The 23,358-nt window shown below is 44.6% G+C and overlaps 1 protein-coding gene across 1 annotated transcript in view; it reads right to left on the reverse strand.

The window, feature by feature from the left end:
* The window catches only part of LOC138303928 (regulator of G-protein signaling 9-binding protein-like), a 64,897-nt gene that overhangs the window by 23,567 nt on the left and 17,972 nt on the right, over positions 1-23,358 (reverse strand). Inside the window, exon 2 of the mRNA XM_069243499.1 lies at positions 12,751-13,151. Within this exon, the coding sequence (XP_069099600.1) occupies positions 12,751-12,955 (205 nt within the window). The 5' untranslated portion in view covers positions 12,956-13,151. The remainder of the gene's footprint in view (positions 1-12,750; positions 13,152-23,358) is intronic.

A 23,358-nucleotide genomic window follows, 5' to 3' on the forward strand; every position in this document is an offset into this window, starting at 1 on the left:
TTTAATAGTTTTAATTTAATGACACTGCATTGAGAAGAGCCCAGCATTCTACATTTGCCATAGCTCATTCTTGCCCATTTTGCGTCTTGACAAGAGACGTACTTAACTTTACTGCTTAAAGACGTTGCGATTTCTGAACTTTGATGCTGAATCCTGATGCCTTGCTGATCGACTGATGTCCAGAAGATGAAGACTGACTCTGCTTGCTGATCTACATTGAGGATAGGTATTGTGAATTAGAATATTGATTATCATGCATATTTGCTTTTCCTTTCTAGGTACCAACTGCACTGTTTTGATAGAGCCACAGTTAGATGTTTTTCCAAATTTGTGTTCCTAAATTGTTTTGCATGACGCCCAACATGCTGATGCTAATCTGATGTTAGTTAAGGATCCTCACTAATGAAATTATGCTAATAGGGAATAATGCTTGATGAATTTCTCTGCTGAACTTAAATGTATGTAATCACTTTGACGCAGTTAATTTTGTTATTAATTTGCACAGTAACCTTAGAATGTGTTGTAGTTCAAGCTTTGATTACATTTCGTTTCTTCTGCCGTTTTGAACAGCCAGTACTGTTTCTGTATGTGTTTCATTTGTTTTTTAGATTAATCTACATGATCTTAGCATTGTTAATATAGGGAAATAAATATTCTAACTTTTACTAAAAGGTGTGGTTATTCATGAATCGAAGGTCATGGTGCGTGACAATTACTGACTCCATTGATTATTGATGTTATCGATTGTTGATGAATATTGATATTGTGTATTGGTTATTGACTATGTACTGGAGCTATGGTAAGAACATCTTAATTGCGAGTCAAAGGGTTCATCGACCTAGTCGCGTCCCCTTGTAAGTTTGCTTATTAAGGTCAGGCGCGATAACAGAGATGGTAGCAGAAGATGGTTGTGTCTCCTTAAGAGCTTACCTTCGACATTCGGTAGGGAATCAGGTGGTAACAGTGTTGGTAGAGCGAGGTGAAGGTTTGAACCCTTAAGAGCCTGTGATAGATGTCCAGAGATAGTAACAGAGGTCAAGATTCATTATTATTGAGTTTTGGATCTTGGTTTCCAATGACGCTAATTGGAGAGAAAATGTTCCCTTGAGTCCAGAAATGACTTTCCCAGAATCCTGGATCCTGCTAATGATTGTTTGAGGATATTCTCGACATTCTAGTGACAGAGTGAATGAAGTTGCATGTGAATTGTGAGGTTTGAGAGGGTTTTAGGAGCTTGTGTACTCCAAATGAATTTGTAGGAGTGTGCGTACTCCGCAGTGTGAAAGTAGGGAAGTCATCGAACTTCATATGTGTGTGGCACTTTGTGCTAAAAAATTGTCCACGTGGTTGTTGATGTACGGACCCGGCGTGGTCTAAGACTCCAGAGTATATTGAAAGTGTATGAGACACTTGGTTTTATGTTGTAATCTGTCTGGTTTAGTAGGTTAACCGGGCGTGGTCAACAAGTCAGTGTGTAAGTCGAAGTGAGTAAAAGAAAATTTGGACTGAGATTTGGAGAGTCCTATGTGCACCAGAACAGGCCCATTGATTAGCTGAGAGTAAAATTTGCGGGTTGAATTTTGCTTGCGAATCTGGGAGACCGAGAAAGAAGGAGTAACTGTAAGTGCGTCCGTGAAAAATTTGTAAGGTTTCTAAAGCAATTGTGTTACCTTTCCTGTAGTAAACCAGCAGATTTGGTTTTTGATTTGTGCTCTAAATTTTTGCATTAGTTTGTGTGAGTCAGAGTTGGGAGGACAAGCCACATAACTTTGTCAGCCGCAGTAGGTCTGAGTGTGATATCATTGGAGCCGCACTGGAATAGGTCAGTTAGGGAGAAGGGTCGCACACGGATTGGCAGCCGTCCGTGAGAGGCAATTGGTTGAGAAAGTGGGTGAAAGGAATCTTGGGATTAAAAGTCACTTCCTGATTTCATTTTAAATAGCAAAAAAGGTAGAAAATATTACATTTTTCAAAGCTTTAAAGAGTGCCTTATGCGGAGATACATATATTACGACAAGTGTAGGTGAGGCTACGCCGCCAGAAGGTAGACAAGCTTACATTGTAATGGAAGAGAAGGGTGTTGCGCCATGTCTTTGGCTAAAGCAGTGGTGCAAATTGACCGAGAAGGATGGGAACTTAGCGTTTTGTACAAATGGGACGTTCAATTTGAGGGTTTTGGAGCATTTAAGAATGGTGCTATATGAATCGAAGCCCCTTCCGAGACCAGCACAGTTTGAAGCATTAGCGATTTGGGAGCTAGTAGCCAGATAGCAACAGAAATTCGAGAGGAGGATGAGAAAGGCAGAAAAGACTTTGACAGAGGCTAGGTGGGACAGTGGTCAGAGAGTTTGGAGGATGGAGACTTTGCACAGAATTAAGTTGTTTACGGCAATTACACAGGACAATGACAAGGAAGGAAGGAAAGCTACTAGAAAGACTAACAGAAGTCCTTCCGAAAGTAGGGAGGCTAAAAAGTCTTCAAAAGTGGAGGAGGAATCAGATGATTATGAGTTTATTACACAGTTATTGAGAAGTCACCCACCACCATGTACCTCACATGAGAGTGGTCCAATTACCAGTGCTGATCCGACATCCCCAACACAGGTTAATGGGACAATGAGTCCGATGCAGGTCAATGCTAGCCTGATACAGAATGCGATGCAGACTGGTCTTAATGTGCCTAGTACTCTTGTAATGCAAAATCAGGTGCAACCATCACAGGTTCAGAAAATGTATCCTGATGTGCCCCCATTATGGAAACGACTTTGAACTTAATGGTGCCTACGGAACAGGTTTACCCGAGACCGATGTTGGTTCAGACAGAACCAACTCCACTTTTACTGCCCCAATTGCAGCCACAGGTAATGCCAAGGTTTATTCCAGTAACAGGCACACAGTCAGATATGACTCCGATGATGAAACAGAATATGGGAGTTACTCTCCCACAGAGTGTAAGTGCCAGACCAGCCAGCCCCAGATGCTATATCGCTTCCTATTACTGTTGGCCCAGCTGTACCCTTATTTGCACAAAAGAAAACGACTGTAGGTGAACAGGGAGCATTGTTCCAGAGTATAATGAGGGGAGGACATAATGAAAATGCTCAGGTAGTCTCTCCTGTGGGACAGACTTTTGATGGATCAAGATCATTCTTAGACCTTAGTCCATTTGTAGCACTTCCAGATACTATGTTAGGGTCAAACGTTAGTCAGAGTTTGAAATAATGGACACCGCAGACCCCGAATGCAGTTGTACAGCAGGTGCCACCAGTCCAAGCAAGTAACATTTTGCTGCAAGGATTGACAGCTCAGCAGTTGACTGAATGGTTAGACAAGCTGAATACCCCACAGAGTGCCCCTAAGGGAGAGGAGTATTTGAATTGTGCTAGGCGAAGCATGGAAGCCGGTGAACTCATTGAGGGAACGATGGGTGTGAATAGGTTAGAATCCTACACAGAGGCAGAATTGAGATATTTGTGCCCGAAGATTATGAGAGAAGTGAGCAATGTGCATCAGAAACTAGCAGACCTGGAAGGGACGTACAGCATAGAAATAGAGAAAACAAAGCATTTGAAAAGGAGTTACAGATTAGATTTTGAGGCTAACGATTTTGAACATATTAGATCTGCTGGAATGAAAGCACACCTTAAGGAATTGCTTCAAAGTGCCCAGACCTGGGGAGCATTAGACAAATGGAAAGGTAGATGAGTAATGAAAAGAGACAAGAGAAAAAGAGTTTCTGCAGAGCTGACCGCAAATGTGCAGCAGGATAAAGATCTGGTGAAAAATGTACCAATGAGAGAGATTCCAGGGGGAAGTTTTGTACATGTCCCATGGAGCAGAAGTGACATTTTGTCATTTACAAATGATTATCCAAAGTTGAGAGAGAAGCCAGTAGAGTGGTATCAGCAGACAGACAGGTTTGTGAAACTTGCAAAGTGCCTATGGTCAGACTTGACCATATTACTAGAGATAGTGGTTCCAGCTGATCTGTGGATCGAGTGTAAGAGGAGTGTTGATTGACCAGCAAGTGAGCCGGAGAGAGACAAAAATACAGGTGCAACTATAAGGTGACTGAATTCTTGAAAATGAGAATTTCGCCCAAGAACATTGATTGGCAGAGGGTTGACAGGACAGCTCAGGAGGCAAAGGAGTAGATACATGCGTATTATGAGAGATTGTTGCAAGCAATCAAGCATTGTAGTGGTACAGAAACAATTGAGGCATAAAGACATGTTCCATTTTGTGTTCAGATTTGTGGAAGGATTGAGACCTGAAATTAGCCAGATGATTGAGTCATTTGATTTGCTGGAAAGCAAAACCGATTGATGAGGTGTTGCAGTAGGCAAAATACTGTAGTGATGAGATTGAGTTGAAGCCTTCTTTTCTGTGCCTCTTCATGAGGATAGACAATTTCTCTTTTGTTTCAAATTTCTGGATCGAGTTTACTGTTGATGCAGAATTCCTCAAGGGTTTTCAGAGTCACCTTCCATATTCAATCAGATCTTGAAAAATAATCTGGAGTCGTTGGAATTGCCTTTGCAGTCGACCTTGGTGCAGTACATTGCAGTACACTGATGACTTGCTGATTGAGTCCAAAACAAGGGACGAGTGCAAGTATGATACAATTGCCCTGTTGAACCATTTGGGAAAGAACGGTCACAAAGTGTCTCCGCTTAAATTGAAATACTGTCAGAAAGTAGTAAAATACTTGGGTCACCAGATTGAGAAGGGTTCAAGGAAGATATCCAGTGAAAAGATTACAACCAAATTGCAGATAAATCCCCTGACCACCACACAGAGAGATGTCAGGATGTTTTTAGGGATGGTAGGCTATTGTCACCAATGGATTCCAAATTTTCAGTCATTTCAAGACCATTGCAGAAGCTGACTCATAAGGTAGTCACTGATCCTATAGTGTTAGACCAGGTTGGAATGAAAGCGTTCACTGAATTGAAAGAGTCTGTGCAAGGCTCCAGTGTTGGGTATGCCTGATTACATGAAACCTTTCACATTGTTTTGGCATGAGCATGATGCATGTTCTTTGTCTGTCTTGACCCAGGTCCATGGAGGTGTAAATCGCCCAGTAGCATATTTTTCAGCTACTCTGGACCCAGTTGCAGCAGCCTTTACCAGGTTGTTTACGCGCAGTTCCAGCAGTTGGTCAAAGCCTTACACAGTGTCAAGGCATTGTGATGGGACATCCCCTGACTGTAGTGGTCCCTCACTCTCTTGAGATTCTACTTACAAGGACGAAAACCCAATATTTGACTGGTGCGAGGTTGACCAGATATGAAATGAGTATTCTAGGGTCACCAAATGTATCATTGAAAAGATGTACAGTGCTGAACTCGGCAACCCTATTTCCAAATGTAAATGTTGAAATTGGAAAGATGGACGATGTGGAGCATGATTGTCTTGAAGTAACTGACTTATGCACAAAACCGAGACCTGACATTAGAGAGACCCGATTGGAAGAAAATGACCACATTATCATTGTTGATGGTTGTTGTCTGAGACAATGCAGGGACACTGAGAGCAGGATATGCCGTGTGCACAATTACTGGTATTTTGGAAGCTTCTTGGCTTCGAGGAGTGTATTCTGCCCAAGTAGTGGAACTGGTAGCCCTTACTAGAGCATGCCATGTTTCTGCACAGCTGAAAGTTGCAATCTATACGGATAGCCAGTATGATTTGGGCCAGTTGTGGTCACAGAGAGGTTTCATGACCTCTTCTGGTTCACCAGTGAGAAATGGTGAAAGAATTAAAGAATTGTTACATGCTATTCAAATGCCAGAAAAGATCGCCGTGGTGAAATGCAGTGCACATGTGAAGTCGCAGGACTTTGTGTCATTGAGAAATGAATATGCGGATCAAGTCGCAAGGTTTTGCGCATTAAACTGTATATCATTCAAAGACAAGTGGGAACTGTTATCTGAAGAAGATGAAACTTGTTCAAGCTATGCATTGAAAGTAACTGACACTTTGGAAGAATTGAAAATGTTGCAGAATAATGCTGACAGGGAGGAAAAGCGTTCATGGAGCAAAATGAAGTGTGTGCAAGGACAAGATGAATTGTGGGTTCAGAAAAGGGCAATTGGTTTTGCTAAATAGTCTCTTGTGTCAAATGGTGAGGTACTATCATGGTCAAGCACATATGGGGAGGGATGCAATAATTCAATTGTTCAAACATGATTGGTTTAACCCAAGGTTTAGACAAGTTGCTGAAGCAGTTTGCCATTGTTGCGTCATTTGCCAACAACTAAACGCGGGAAAAGGGACAGTGGTTAATTTGAGCCACTTTGGAAGAGCGGGAGGTCCATTCAGCAGAATGCAGATGGATTTTATTGAGATGCCTGTGTGTGGAGATTTTAGATATGTGTTCGTGACTATTTGCATTTTAGTCACTGGATTGAAGCTTACCCTACACGAAGAAATTATAGTCTCACAGTAGCAAAATTACTGCTTAGGGAACTAATACCGCGTTTCAGGTTTCCGCTCTCTTTAGAATCTGATAGGGGAAGTCACTTCAACAATGAAGTAAGTAAATTACTGTGTGAGGCATTGAACATTGAGCAGAAGTTGCATTGTAGTTTCCGCCCTGAAGCATCAGGACTAGTGGAACAGAAGAATGGTACCTTGAAGCCAAGATTTGCAAAGATGTGTTCGTCCACGAAAATGAAATGGCCTGACGCATTGCCTTTAGTGTTGATGTCAATGAGAAACACACCCTACAGGAAAAAAAGTTGTCGCCACATGAAACCCTTACGGGCCGAGCCATGAGGTTGCCAGCGGTGCCTGCAAATGCCCTTGTCAACATTACAGATGATATGGTGTTTGACTACTGCAAAGGTCTGGCTGATGTAGTTCGCTCTTTCTCTCAGTAGGTGGAAGCGACCACACCGCCACCGATCTATGACCCGGGGCACAATCTGAGAGCTGGAGACTGGGTTGTGGTCTGCAAACACGTGAGGAAAATGTGTTTGGAGCCTCGTTGGAAGGGACCTTATCAGGTAGTTCTGACAACTACCACAGGTGTGAAGTGCGCTGGAATTCCGAACTGGATTCATGCGACTCAAATGAAGAAAGTGGCAACTCCACTGGATCAGGAGGAAGAAGAATTGTTGAGAGTACCAACAACAGCAAGACAAGTCTCAGGGCCGGAAAGAGAACAAAGTGGAACTGAGACCGGATCTGAGTCCTTTGAGGACTGTTCAGTCACTCCTGTGAGACACGAAGGAGAAGACCTCCAGGAGGGTGACGGAGAGCCTATCTCAATTGAGGCAGCAGGAGAGCCTAGTCAGAGAACAATCTTGAGAGGCATACAGAGCATTTGCCAGGCCCAGAGGGGAAAGGAGTTGAGGTGGATCAAAGTCACTGTGATCTGACTCCTCCTAAACCGATTGTAGGTCCATCAAGAGAAAACACCACAGAACAAGGAGAAGTTTCAAGCTCGACTCTGAAGAGAACATTGACAAAACGCCTCTGAAAGGAGATTAGTGGCCCGAGTCACAAGTAGAGAGAGGAAAAGAAGTGGTTGTTGAGACAACAATCGAGGAAAATATATGTACAACAAGGAGAGAAGATCTAAGTGAAGGAGAAATGAACGGTGATCAAACGTTGAAAAGAAAGACAATAGCAAGTCAAAGGTACGCAGGACCTGAATGGGCGTATGCAACTACAAGTGAATGGCAGCAGAGGTTTTTGTCTTTTTGTTTTGATAGAGACATTACGGGTCAGTATTTTGGCACCTGAAGGAAGCTGATGAACTGAACTGTTGAAACAATCTGAGAGCAATGTTTGAAGAAGAGACTGTTGAAAGTAACCGTAATAGACATTGATAACCTGATTTGACTTTTGAAACCTGATTTTAACAAGCTGCTTACCAATTTTTGACAAGGGATCTTGGAAGTGAGACTGAAAGCTGTAAATAACTGCTGAAAGAAGAGTTGTCTATTTTTAATTTTTGCTGCAGTTTTTCTAAATTTTCTTCTGCTTTCCGATTCTTTACAGATTATGAGTAACATTAGCCAGCAGGACAGGAATACTAGGAGCTGTAAATATATGAGTATTGGTTTGGCGATTGTGTGTGGGATATTGTTTGTGGTGTTGATTGTGGGTATGTCTGTTCTTAATAAGAGTGAAGCTAACCATAATTCTGCTTTTCAAATGACTACTGCACTAACGGCAATAAAGAAGTTTAGGTTAGATGAGAAATATTTGCATGGGGATACCAATGCGCAAGGAGAACTTTCTTCTAATGTTTTCTATCGCTTATTGAGTGAGTATGTTGAGACGATGGATGCGAAGAATTGTTATGTGTGTATGCAGATTCCTTCATCAGTTGAGGAAGGAGTTACCTACCATAGCTTGCTATTAACTTACGGAATAAGTTGTAGTCTGCTACTAACAAGATTTTATAGCCAGGAGTACATACAGTACAGTACTTTTACTCAAATTATGATTTTGTGTTTTCATTTGTTGCTATAATTAGGTATTGGAGTAAAGTAGCTAAGGACAATGACATAGTAATAGTTAGAGGTTTCTTTGAACCTACATTGACGTTTGGCACAGCTTATGTGCATAGAAATAACCTGACATGCTTGCTTACACCTTTAGAGAAAATCTTCTTAGATCACACAGATGACAGGAGAAAGGCTCCGAAAGAGAAGTTAGAAAAAGGCTTAGAGAAAAGGACTTACAGGAATGATTACGCTTATAGTGCAATTAAAACGCAGGATAAATTAGCTTTAGACACTCTCAATGTAGGGAAAATTTGTAAATACAGGCCTACATCTCGCACTGACACTTTGTTTGTGGGAGCGAGTCAATGTAGGCATGTGTTTTTGTTTCAGAGTAAATGAACGTTTATGTTGAATGGGCAGGACCCAGCGATTCCTGGAATTTATTATATCTGTGGTCTTAATGCTTATTACCGTCTTCCAAGGGGATGGTATAGGATATGTTATTTGGGGATAGTTTTCCCAAAGATTTATCAAATGGATGATTTGAAGAAGTTTCCGAAAGTGACAGAATTACATCATATGAGACAGAGGAGGGAGTCCTCTTCTGGAATAGTGGGAGACATATTTGGAGAAGTGATTCCTTCAGTGGGAGTCATTCTGAATTCGATAAAGATTCAAAAGTTGTCTACTATTGTGGATAACATGCTGACATATTTTTCAGGGGCCATACTCCTGATAGATACTGAGTTAGCTGCTGACAGAGCTATGACTCTTCAGAATCGTCTTGCTTTAGACATTCTTTTAGTGAAGGATGGCGGAGTCTGTAGAATGATTAATTCTAGGCATTGTTGTTCGTATATTCCTGATAACACTAAAGAAATCAGAGGCTTAATTACTAATCTGACTAATGAAAGTGTTGATTTGAAAGAATTGAAAGAACCAGGTGTTTGGGAAAAGATTGGCAAAGATTTTGCTTCACTGGGAAATTGGCTCAGTATCATTTGGGATGGGATATTATTGAAAATATTGCAAGGGATATTCATTATTGTGTTTTGCTTAATTGAAATATGGGGATTGTGTAAATTATGCAAAGGAATTCAATTGAAAAGGTCAAAGAATAATCAGAGGAGGGAAGAAAATAAAGGGGAAAATTGTACAGGGAAGAAAACTCAAAAGGGAAACAGAAGTATGAAGGGATTTCGAAAATTAAGCTGAATGAGCCTAAGTCATGCCAAGACAGCGAGCGATATCGGGGCAATATATGCATCCCCCCAATCATTGTTGTCCAGGGATCCCACTCATCATTCTCATTTTGTTTTCTGTTCCAGTTAGAGGTAAGGGGGATGAATCACCAATGACCTACAGATTCGGGAAATCTCTCCCTTCCCTGCAGACCCCATAAGTTTTTGAGCTTCCATTGATCTGTATTTAGGAACTTCAGAGAGGGGGTCCAGTTGCTGCACCATGGCAAGACAAAGCTGCAAGTACTTAAAGAACTATTATCAATGATGTTAGACCTGGTCCTCTGTACATGGTCACCCCTAAACATTTTGCCTATACCCTCCATTTTTTAGCTCAATTTGTTTTAGTTAGCCTTAGGACTTTGTGCACTTTACCACTGCTAATCAGTGCTAGGGTGCTTCTGCTCTCTCCTTTAAACATGGTTAAATTGTCTTTCACCTGTCTGGCATTTTAATTTACTTACAAGTCCCTTGTAGAGTGGTATACCATATACCAGGGCCTGTAAATTAAATGCTACTAGTGGGCCTGCAGCACTTATTGTGTTGCCCACTTAAGTAGACCCTTCAAAAATGTCCCAGGCCTGCCACATTGCAGCCTTATTGCAGTTTCAAACTGCCAATCCAAATGCACATCTGTACCCAGCCTGAGTGAGTCCTAACCCCCATGTGGTGCCCCACCAGTCCTGGGCTCTTGGTGGTGGTGCTAAAGGTTTTCAGACAGCCAAACTCCAAAACTTGTCTGCATGCCTATCTGCCCAAAGTGCTTAACTGACCAGCCTGAATTTGTGGCAGCTCCCACTACGTTCTTCTATGCAGCAGCCAATCCAGTTCAGTGGTCCTTTTCCAAAGGGGTATCCAGCCTTCTGGAACTCTCATTGGCTACAGCCTTGTGCCTTGTCCCGTTGTAGCTTTTTGACTTCCAAAAAAATAACTTAGGGCCTGATTTAGATTTTGGCGGATGGTTTACTCCATCACAACGGTGACAGGTAGCCCATCTGCGAAATATCAATCTCATAGGACATAGTGGGATTTATATTTCGGTGGACGGGCTATCCGTCACCGTTATGACAGAGTAACCTATCTGCCAAAATCTAAATCAGGCCCTAAGTCCGAATGTAGAAATCTTCACCGCAACTTCATCCAGCGGGTCCCCGATGACAACACCTCCACCTCAGAACTGCCTTCAGCCTTGCCCCACTAAACTTTGCCTTCTCAGAACATTTTTCTTTGAATTATTTTCTAAGTCAGAAGGTAAGAGCTGACCAAGCCTAATTCACTTTTTGTATCTGACCTGTGCTCCATTGCAGTCCGCCATATTTTCAGCTTTGACCCAATCTTGCGCAACTAGATGTCTGCAGTTGGTGTTTTAATCTTATAGGCTCTAGTTTTTACTAAAATTGTTAAACAATTATAGCTCTGATTCTACTGCTTGGATTTTTGTCATTTTGGTGTCAAACAATCTATTAAAATGTATTCCTTTTTTTTTTATTGGTGTGGGATTTTGTTTGTGTTTGCACTTTATGACTGTTTGTGTGTTGCATAAATACTTTACACAATGTTTCCAAGGTAAGCCTGACTATTTCGTGGCAAACTACAAGAAGGTTAGGCAAAGTGTAATTTAGAGAATTTTGTGGTCACCCTGCCTTCAACCAACAATCCAATTTCTCACACTGGAACTGCGTTAAGAGGTCTTGGAAGGACTCCGTGTGATTGCCCCCAAAAGTCACCCGCTTTTGCTATCCTAATGAGGTACAACTTTCTGAAGTTTGTCAGACAGGCACAGTGTTCCAGCCAGCAGGGGTGCCACAGGAGTGTTTCTAGAGTGATCCTTTGGTGCCATCCAAACCCTCTTGGAGCCAAGCGCCGCACCGGGAAAACTATTCTAGTTACTTTGGAAAAGTTTGAGGGAAAGGGGATCCATATAGTGTTTGTCCCATGAGAGTCACTTTGAAGTGAAGCCACCCCCACCTAGCCAATCGTTCAACACCAGAAGTTGCAATCCCCAGCATTAAGGCCCATATTTATACTTTTTGACGCACAACTGCGCACAAAATTTTAACGCCATTCCAAAGCGCCATGCTGGCGCCTTATTTCTTGAATTACGTTAGCCGGCGCAGCTGACTGGTGTGCGTCAAAAAAGATTACTCACACCAGGCAGCGCCGGCGTAGGGGAAAATGAAGCTTGGGCGTCAAAAAATGGGGCAAGTCAGGTCTGAGGCAAAATTTTGGCCTCAACCCGATTTGCGCCATTTTTTTTTTACGCCCAACCCCCATTGAAATGACTCCTGTCTTAGCATAGACAGGAGTCATGCCCCCTTGCCCAATGGCCATGCCCAGGGGACTTATGTCCCCTGGGCATGATCATTGGGCATAGTGGCCTGTAGGGGGGCACAAATCAGGCCCCCCTATGCCACAAAAAAAATACGAAAAAAAATACTTACCTGAACTTACCTTAACTTCCCTGGGATGGGTCCCTCCATCCTTGGGTGTCCTCCTGGGGTGGGCAAGGGTGGCAGGGGGTGTCCCTGGGGGCATGGGAGGGCACCTCTGAGCTCCTTCTGAGCCCACAGGTCCCTTAACGCCTGCCCTGACCCAGGCGTTAAAAAACGGCACCCATCAGGCTGGGCGCCGTTTTTTAAGGCCTGCCCCCTCCTGTGCGTCAAAATGACGTCACACTATAAATATGGGGCACAGGCCTTAAAGTCATTTTTTGGAAGGGAACGCCTACCTTGCATATAATTAACGCAAGGCTGGTTCCCCCTTCTAAAAAATGACGCACATGGTGGAACTTTGACGCCCGCGGGGTCGGACGTCAAAGTATAAATATGGGGCAGTGTTTGCGCCGATTGTGCGTCAAACATTTTGACGCACATTCGGCACAAAGAGAGTAAAAATATGCCCCTAACTATTTAAAGTATGTGCTAAAAAGAGGAAAAATACAGGCTTAGGTCTTTTTACTAATGTTCGTTCCAGTGGGGACATTAAAATACTTGTCCAGCTGGAAGAAAACTGGCCAGGTGGCAACCATACTCTTTGGGATCTCTTACCTGTGCTTAGCTCATGGGCACGTTTCCTGTTGTCCTCCAAGTCTTCCCTGAGCCTGACGGAGTCCGAAGTGCCTCCGACACACAGCACCAGCTGCCTGTAATAGGCGGTCACCTTGTTCAGTGTGGCATATGTCTTCATGCATTGATCCACAACATCCTGGCTATTCTTGGACTCCTCCACTGATTGACCACGTGACCCCAGCATTGGCAATACCCAGTGCCGATTGGTAAATGCCAGTGATGTATGCAATAGAGCTTACTTAAACAACTGTGAACTCGAACTTTGAACTTCAAGCCGTGCTCAGACTGCTTGAACACATGGCTGTCTGCAAGAGAAGTCTTCCTGTCTGGCTGTTTCACTTCTTGCTTCTTGAAGGATGAGCCGGGAAAATGGACGTCACCTGGAAGGAAAGAATACAAAGAAGGTTGATGATTCACTGTAAAACCAGGCAAGACCTGTTTTATCTTATTCCCTGACATAAGGAGAGCTGTCATCTCTTGGCTTCATCTCAGTTCCTAAGATCTTCAAGAACTATACCACCTCTGTCCATGGTGCCAGGGAAGATGTATCATTTCTAGTTCCTGCCCCAGAATAATGGTCTTACCCGTGTTCCTTGCTTGCAAATAAAGTAGCCTCACCTCCTTCCTACTGAAGCTGGGAAAGATATTTTACTTTTCACAAAGGCAGAGAGATCACATCTGGGCCATACTCTTGGCGCAAATCTACAAAAATGTGCTCAGTGCATAAGATGTTTGAGAAATAGCCCCCTCCCTTTGTTTTTGTTTTTTTACTTATGCCCTAGAGCACCATCTATTTCTCCTTTCATTCCCTTTTGCTGAGAGCGGTACTAGCAGGTAAAGCAACTCTAGCTCTGTGTATTAAATGCACAGTGACCAAATTACTAAATATTGTCTCATATTTGACTAACTTAGGGTGATGTGCTGTTATCACATTTGCAAAGTAATGTTATTGCTTTGCAAATGGTGTAATGCCACATCACAGAAATAACGTACTTGAAGAACAGCACTGGAGATGCAGACAAACAAATAATGATCGCTGACTGATGTCCCAGAAAGTCAGGATCTTCCCCTAATTGGTGTCAGGGTGGTCACGCCTGGGTGTTATACATCCTTTGTCTAGTAACAGATAACAACTTCCCCTAGTGCTATCCGTTTATTTTGCTTTGCTTGTTATACCTGTGTGGCCCTGCCTTGTTTGAATTTGTGACCTACCTTATGTTTCTCAACCTGTCTCAGTACATTTGAGGATCCACTGGAGGTGCTCCACTCTCACGTTCAACAGTAGAACATGAGCTTGACAGCTGAGAGAGTACCCCCAAAGTGTACTCCCACCAGTAGTATAGAGCAGTGTTTCTTAATCCTTTGACTTCTGGGGATTCTCTTTTAATCATTAAGGGAACCTTGGGACCCTGACTGAATCATTCTTGGAATCCGGGAACCACCCAATGAGTCATTACTGGAAGCGGGGGAGGGGGCTGTCTAAGTGTTTTAGATTATTTAAAGGGGCAAAACAATACACAAAAAAATAGATGGAGTTTTCCTAAATTCCGTTGTGTCCACTCATCGTCCATACTATGGCCCTCATTATGACAGAGGCGTGCCAGCTCCACCACTGATGGCGTGGTGGTGCTGGACCGCCAGATTATGACCACGATGGTGAACAGGCTGCAAAGCAGCCAGTTCACCGCCTGTCCCGCCAGGGCGGATGGACCACCAATGGTATTTGGAGCCTCCTTTCGACCAAGGATTTGGAAATCCCTGGCCGAAAGGATACTGGCAACAGGAATTTACATTATTGACGCAAGTATGCGACTCCCCCCAGCCCCTCCACACAGCCATGGTCCCCCGTAAGCCCCTAGAGACCCCCTCACCCCCACCCCATCCAAGCATAGATGCACCGCACACACACACATGCAATCATTCATTCACACACTCATACACACACACACACATATACTCGCACACACCCCCACCACCCCCGCATCCATTCACACACTCATACAGACATTCACAATCACACACATACACACACACAAACACCACCCCCTCAAATCACACAAACGCACACCCCCATGCACGCGCCCACCACTCATCACCCCTCCTTGTGGTGACGGGGCAGTGCCGGCAGAGCAGGCCCAAGGATCCTGTCCCCTCTCAGACATCCACTGTGAAAAGGTAAGTGCACGTCCGGGAGGGGACAGGATCCTTGGGGCCTGCTCTGCCGGCACTGCCCCGTCACCACAACACCGCCATGCCTATTACCAACTTGTAATAGGCGTGGCGGTGTTGTGATGATGTGGCGGTGAAAGCAGAGCTGCCTCCACTGCACCGCCGACCGCCAGTAGGGCTGCCGGCGGCTCTCCACCCAAATCTGGCGGACAGCAGCCAAAAGTCATAATATGGCGGTCGGATGACTGCCATCCCTGGCGGTCTTGTGGCTGGAGGGACTTCAGCGGTCTATGTTATAGACCACCAAAGTCATAATGAGGGTCTATATTTTGTTTGATGCTCTTGCACTGCTCATATGAATCAATCTGAGAATACCTTCAATTTTAGCCTCCAATTTCCAATTCCTTCATATTTACAGAACATATTCAAAAATTTCAATTGTACATTTTGCTTCTTTATTTATATGCACTTTTTAAATCTGTTGAATTTTCTAAGCAGTCGCGGACCCTCTGAGAGGGCTTCACGAACCCCCACGGGTCCCCAGACCACAGGTTAAGAACCAGGGGTCTAGGGTACCTGCTGCTCACTCATACCAGTCTGTGGGTAGACTGAAGCGTGGTAGCAGCTGATTGTAGCTGCAAGTCTATTTACCTATAACCTTGGAAGGGGTATAACCTCATAATTGAGGTCAATAGACAAACCAGTTAAGTGGCAATGACTCCACTCTATACTCTAGGTGGTTGTCCCGTTAAGGCTAAGGGAGAAGGTAAGACGAGGTTATGTAATGTGTTATGTGGAGTACTGTTTGTGGATTCTGATGTGAGCGACCCTGTCATACTGCATCCGACACTTGGGGTTCATGCAGCGATGCCCGGGGATTGCTAATGGGCTGTCACGACCCCCAGTCAATGGCTGGCAATACAGTGAGTGTTGATCTTTGGAAGAAGTATCTGAGCATTGGAGAATCAAGTTCGGTGAGGTTTTTCCTGAAGCTGATCAAGACGCGTCATGTAGGTCAACACATAACCTTGTACTTTGCAGGCTCAGAGACTCTCACACGACTTCTCTCGGACCTCAGTGACTCTCCGCTTCCCTGAGTAAGCTTGTTCATAAAGTATTGCAGTGTATTGTTATCATCTACAGATATTTCGTTTTGATATGCTTTGCTTAAAATATTTAATTCACTTGCCACTTGGAGCAAAAAAAGGCTGCTGGCCTGGCGGACATTAGCCACGACCCCTTCCTCCGGTTCATACACCATAGAGAGGAGGCAGAGTCTGTGAATACGAGCGGGCCAAACACTGGAATGTCTGACGCGACTGCATTTAATGTCAGCAACAAGCCAACGGCAGCATGAGTATGAGCAGTGTGCTCGCCATGGGCTGGATTCCCTCCGCGCGCTGGTGTTTGGCGAGTGACGCCCCGAGTCCGTGAGCTGCTCATTAGCTGATGAAAGGAAGTCGGAAAGGCGGGGGCTCCCCGAGGAGAACCCATAGGAGGAGGCCAGGTGTACATGGTGGCAGCACAGGCCACAGGGAACTCATAGGAAAAAGTTACTGGGCTGTGACTGCACAGCGCACTGTCATTAATGTGCCTAACGCCTGCTATACTGACAGGTGTAACAGAATCCAATACAGTCCGTAGGAAAGAAAGAACATCTCCAATCTCTGGTGCACTGGCGTGATATTCTTCCGAATTCTTCCCCTTTTCTATCCCAAAGGTCTTCAAAGAACTCTGTCTGGTTCAGATCGGCTCCCACATTTCCCAAGGATGCAGCGCTATATCTTGTAGCAAGTGTCTGATATCGCTCGCATTGCTACTTATCATAAGTATGTCTCTTCCCCCAACAATCCACGCCATGTGTATCTGACATATTATTGCTGTCCAACCATGCTACATATCATAAGTATGACTCTTCCCCCAAAAACCCACGCCATGTGTACCTGACATATCATTGCCGCCCTAACATGCTACATATCATAAGTATGACTCTTCCCCCAAAAACCCACGCCATGTGTACCTGACATATCATTGCCGCCCTAACATTCTACATAACATAAGTATGACTCTTCCCCCAAAAACCCACCCCATGTGTACCTGACATATCATTGCCGCCCTAACATGCTACATATCATAAGTATGACTCTTCCCCCAAAAACCCACGCCATGTGTACCTGACATATCATTGCCGCCCTAACATGCTACATATCATAAGTATGACTCTTCCCCCAAAAACCCACGCCATGTGTACCTGACATATCATTGCCGCCCTAACATGCTACATATCATAAGTATGACTCTTCCCCCAAAAACCTACGCCATGTGTGTCTGACATATTATTGCCGTTCTACCATGCTACATATCATAAGTATGAATCTTCCCCCAAAAACCCACGCCATCTGTACCTGACATATCATTGCCGCACTAACATGCTACATATCATGACTCTTCCCCCAAAAACCCACGCCATGTGTATCTGACATTATTGCTGTCCTAACATGCTACGTATCATAAGTATGACTCTTTCCCCAAAAACCCACGCCATGTGTATGACATTATTGCTGTCCTAACATGCTAAATATCATAAGTATCACTCTTCCCCCAAAAACCCACGCCATGTGTACCTGACATACCATTGCTGTCCTACCATGCTGCAAAATATTTCTTTGAGAATCTCAACCGACCACATAACTTGAATATTGGTCCGCCCACACCGACATTCCTTAATGAGAGGTTACCCATAAAGGCTAATTATGAATCGTGCCCTCTGTCATTATTCATCCAAGGTCCTCAACAAAGTAGTTTTTCACCCTCTTGTGCCTTCGGTATGGAACTCATTCCCTTGCCTAGCTACGTACTCCAGGTCTACCTCCTCTCCCATGTCCAGAGTATTTGACTCCTTCTTCCACCATCCTAGCCACTCATTGTATAAGTGTAGGAGGCTGGACTGGCTTGTAGTGAGTACCAAGGGGTACTTGCACCTTGCACCAGGCCCAGTTATCCCTTATTAGTGTATAGGGTGTCTAGCAGCTTAGGCTGATAGATAATGGTAGCTTAGCAGAGCAGCTTAGGCTGAACTAGGAGACGTGTGAAGCTACTACAGTACCACTTAGTGTCATATGCACAATATCATAAGAAAACACAATACACAGTTATACTAAAAATAAAGGTACTTTATTTTTATGACAATATGCCAAAGTATCTCAGAGTGTACCCTCAGTGAGAGGATAGGAAATATACACAAGATATATATACACAATACCAGAAATATGCAGTATAGTCTTAGAAAACAGTGCAACCAATGTATAGTTACAATAGGATGCAATGGGGACACATAGGGATAGGGGCAACACAAACCATATACTCCAAAAGTGGAATGTGAACCACGAATGGACCCCAAACCTATGTGACCTTGTAGAGGGTCGCTGGGACTATTAGAAAATAGTGAGGGTTAGAAAAATAGCCCACCCCAAGACCCTGAAAAGTGAGTGCAAAGTGCACTAAAGTTCCCCAAAGGACAAAGAAGTCGTGATAGGGGAATAAGGCAGGAAAGACACAAACCAACAATGCAACAACGTTGGATTTCCAATCTGGGGTACCTGTGGAACAAGGGGACCAAGTCCAAAAGTCACAAGCAAGTCGGAGATGGGCAGATGCCCAGGAAATGCCAGCTGCGGGTGCAAAGAAGCTTCTACTGGACAGAAGAAGCTGCAATTTCTGCAAGAACGCAAAGGGCTAGAGACTTCCCCTTTAGAGGACGGATTCCTCTCGCCTTGCAGAGTTGTGCAGAAGTGTTTTCCCGCCGAAAGAATGCCAACAAGCCTTGCTAGCTGCAAATCGTGCGGTTAGCATTTTTGGATGCTGCTGTGGCCCAGGAGGGACCAGGAGGTCGCAAATTGGACCAGGAGCTAGAGGGGACGTCGAGCAAGACAAGGAGCTCTCTTAGCAGCAGGTAGCATCTGGAGAAGTGCCAGAAACAGGCACTACGAGGATGCGTGAAACAGTGCTCACCCAAAGTCGCACAAAGGAGTCCCACGTCGCCGGAGACCAACTTAGAAAGTCGTGCAATGCAGGTTAGAGTGCCGTGGACCCAGGCTTGGCTGTGCACAAAGGATTTCCGCCGGAAGTGCACAGGGGCCGGAGTAGCTGCAAAAGTCATGGTTCCCAGCAATGCCGTCTAGCGAGGTGAGGCAAGGACTTACCTCCACCAAACTTGGACTGAAGAGTCACTGGACTGTGGGAGTCACTTGGACAGAGTTGCTGGATTCGAGGGACCTCGCTCGTCATGCTGAGAGGAGACCCAAGGGACCGGTAATGCAGCTTTTTGGTGTCTGCGGTTGCAGGGGGAAGATTCCGTCGACCCACGGGAGATTTCTTCGGAGCTTCTAGTGCAGAGAGGAGGCAGACTACCCCCACAGCATGCACCACCAGGAAAACAGTCGAGAAGGCGGCAGGATCAGCGTTACAGAGTTGCAGTAGTCGTCTTTGCTACTATGTTGCAGGTTTGCAGGCTTCCAGCGCGGTCAGCAGTCGATTCCTTGGCAGAAGGTGAAGAGAGAGATGCAGAGGAACACGGATGAGCTCTTGCATTCGTTATCTAAGGAATCCCAAGAGACAGAGACCCTAAATAGTCAGAAAAGATGGTTTGGCTACCTAGGAGAGAGGATAGGCTAGCAACACCTGAAGGAGTCTATCACAAGGAGTCTCTGACGTCACCTGGTGGCACTGGCCACTCAGAGCAGTCCAGTGTGCCAGCAGCACCTCTGTTTCCAAGATGGCAGAGGTCTGGAGCACACTGGAGGAGCTCTGGACACCTCCCAGGGGAGGTGCAGGTCAGGGGAGTGGTCACTCCCCTTTCCTTTGTCCAGTTTCGCGCCAGAGCAGGGCTAAGGGGTCCCCTGAACCGGTGTAGACTGGCTTATGCAGAATTGGGCACATCTGTGCCCAATAAAGCATTTCCAGAGGCTGGGGGAGGCTACTCCTCCCCTACCTTCACACCATTTTCCAAAGGGAGAGGGTGTAACACCCTCTCTCAGAGGAAGTTCTTTGTTCTGCCATCCTGGGCCAGGCCTGGCTGGACCCCAGGAGGGCAGATGCCTGTCTGAGGGGCTGTCAGCAGCAGCAGCTGCAGTGAAACCCCGGGAAAAGCAGTTTGGCAGTACCAGGGTCTGTGCTACAGACCACTGGGATCATGGGATTGTGCCAACTATGCCAGGATGGTATAGAGGGGGCAATTCCATGATCATAGACATATTACATGGCCATATTCGGAGTTACCATTGTGAAGCTACATATAGGTAGTGACCTATATGTAGTGCACGCGTGTAATGGTGTCCCCGCACTCACAAAGTCCGGGGAATTGGCCCTGAACAATGTGGGGGCACCTTGGCTAGTGCCAGGGTGCCCTCACACTAAGTAACTTAGCACCCAACCTTTACTAGGTAAAGGTTAGACATATAGGTGACTTATAAGTTACTTAAGTGCAGTGTAAAATGGCTGTGAAATAACGCGGACGTTATTTCACTCAGGCTGCAGTGGCAGGCCTGTGTAAGATTTGTCAGAGCTCCCTATGGGTGGCAAAAGAAATGCTGCAGCCCATAGGGATCTCCTGGAACCCCAATACCCTGGGTACCTCAGTACCATATACTAGGGAATTATAAGGGTGTTCCAGTAAGCCAATGTAAATTGGTAAAATTGGTCACTAGCCTGTCAGTGACAATTTGAAAGAAATGAGAGAGCATAACCACTGAGGTTCTGATTAGCAGAGCCTCAGTGAGACAGTTAGTCACTACACAGGTAACACATTCAGGCACACTTATGAGCACTGGGGCCCTGGTGAACAGGGTCCCAGTGACACATACAACTAAAACAACATATATACAGTGAAAAATGGGGGTAACATGCCAGGCAAGATGGTACTTTCCTACAATAAGTCCTTCTCCTGCTCTCCCACAGACTCAGTATATAACTAAATTCCCCAGCTTCCTACATACTCAGCCCATATTTATACTTTTTTAGCATCGCATTTGCACCGCTTTTTGACGCAAAAATGGTGCAAACTTACAAAATACAATTGTATTTTGCATGTTTTCGCCGATTTTGCGTAAAAAAATGATGCAAATGCAGCGCTAAAAAAGTATAAATATGGGCCTCAGTGCCTAACTCTTTCACCCGCTCTCCCATGTCCTGAATATGTGATTTCTTCTCACTCTCTCCAACTTACTCAGGCCCATATTTATACCTTTTGAGTGCCGCATTTGCGTCGTTTTTTGACGCAAAAGTGGCGCAAACGTACAAAATACATTTGTATTTTGTAAGTTTGCACCGCTTTTGTGTCAAAAACAGGCGCAAATGCTGCGCTAAAAAAGTATAAATATGGGCCTCAGTGTCTAATATATTCACCTGCTCTCCTATGCCTGAGAATTGGACTCCCTCGTCTGCCTCTCTCCTTTTCCTGACCTCCCAACTCCCACGTATGCTACTCCCTCTCGCACCTTCCCATTTAATCAGTGCCCAGCTCCATATCCTGCTGTCCCATGTCTTCTGTATACAAATAATTCTCCCATGCTACCACACTAGGTACCTGACTCTTTCTCCTTCTCTCCCATGTCCTCAGTTTAGAATGCATTCACACACCTTCCTACAAACTTAGGGGCATATTTATGGAGATAGTGGGTCTTTGTCTAAACTTCGCCACATACATACATCTGAAACCTCCCAGAGCGGCCCTGCTTTCTTTGCCACTCACCTTCCATTTCAACTTGAGTAACTTTTGCTAAACCACGCCACTCGCATTTGAAACCTCCCCAGAACGGCCATGCTTTTCTTTGCCACCCACGTTCACCTTCCAATTAGGCAGTTCTGCCCAGCCTAGCCTCCCACCCATCCCCAAGTGCAAAGGGACAAGGACAGAATCGGAGTACATTAGGATGTAGCAGATCTGTGCTGAGGATCCATTGCACCGCCCCCTTGATCTATTACATTTGCTCATTAAACCTTGCTATTTTTAAGTCTACAAAGCCAATACTTTGCTATTTGTTCATTGGATCTGTTTTGTGCTGAACTTAACAGTAACGAGATAAACAAGCTTTTTTTTTCTACATATGTGTAACTTCTTTTTCTGAGGTGTATCTCATGAATTTGTTGTGTGTGTGTTGCACAAGTACTTTGCGCATTGCCTTCTAATTTGGGCCTACCTGCTCTGCGCCAAGATACCAGAGGGTGAGCACAGGATAATTTATGACATGTTATTGACTTTCCCTAACTGCGATTGTGGTCCCTACTTGGACAGGCTGCATACCTCTGCCAACTACAACCCAATTTCTAGCAACCTCCTACAAACTGAATGACAAATACACGTCCTGTCCTCCCATTCCTTGACAGTATTTAGTGGCTAATTCTCACCATAGCATCCTATTTTTTACTGCTGTTACCGACCTGCTCATACCTCAGTAACTGACGGTTTCTTACCTCTTCCTATGCAATTGAAGGATGATTCCTCAGAGCCTTAATACATAGTGGACTAGCTGTGACTGGCCGTTGGGGCCATGAGAGAATATGATGCGGCTCTGGGGACCATCACCACACATCTCAATGTACTAAGAAAATGCATATAGGGCTCAATACACAGTTCATATATAATCAATGTATACAGTATTTAGGACCTTTGTTTTTAACAAACTACCCTCCATCCTTTTATTCCCACATTAGTTGCATATTTATGGGAAAGGTGTATTACTTAGCCATTGCTGGTGCTAATTACCATGAATCTGGCATACAAACTGGACACATTCAAATTTATTCCAAACACATATCTAATTTTCAGCACCAAATGATTGTCCAAATGTTGATTACCCAAGAAAAATCTAGCAACGTCTGTTAACAAAAGCAATGTATGTGATAGGCCACACATGTCTTGTGTACGCACACTGCTTAATTGCGGACAACTATAAAAAGTGTCTCTTTCAATCAGCATTGTGCCATATTTTATCAGAAGTACTCACCCACCACCTTTGCCGACACACCTTCCAGATTACTGTATTTTATCTAGTTATCAGGCAATCTTGAGTCCTTCACATTTATTCCCCTCTAACATTTTGGGATTTGACTCCCAAAGGACCATTTCTTCCCCTCTAACATTTATCCTCGTAAGCCTCATTGCTTTCTAGAAGAATAGAGTTCTTCATTTTTAGGTCGAGTCTGTGACAGCCCATGCCCTTCATGCAGTCTCGCTTGGGATACGGTATTGTTTACAATAAAAGGCTTGGAGCCTGCCCATTGCTTATTATTCGTTGGCTTCAGTGTAACTCTTCTTTGCTGACTCCTTATTAGGTAGCACAGGCCAAGCCTTCAGAGACGTTTTAAGGCATGGGAAAAGTGGGCTCTGGCCCAGTGCCCCAGTCTTTCAGGGCCCGACTG

This window comes from Pleurodeles waltl, chromosome 7 (genome assembly GCF_031143425.1).
Source record: "Pleurodeles waltl isolate 20211129_DDA chromosome 7, aPleWal1.hap1.20221129, whole genome shotgun sequence".
Taxonomy (NCBI): Eukaryota; Metazoa; Chordata; class Amphibia; order Caudata; family Salamandridae; genus Pleurodeles; species Pleurodeles waltl.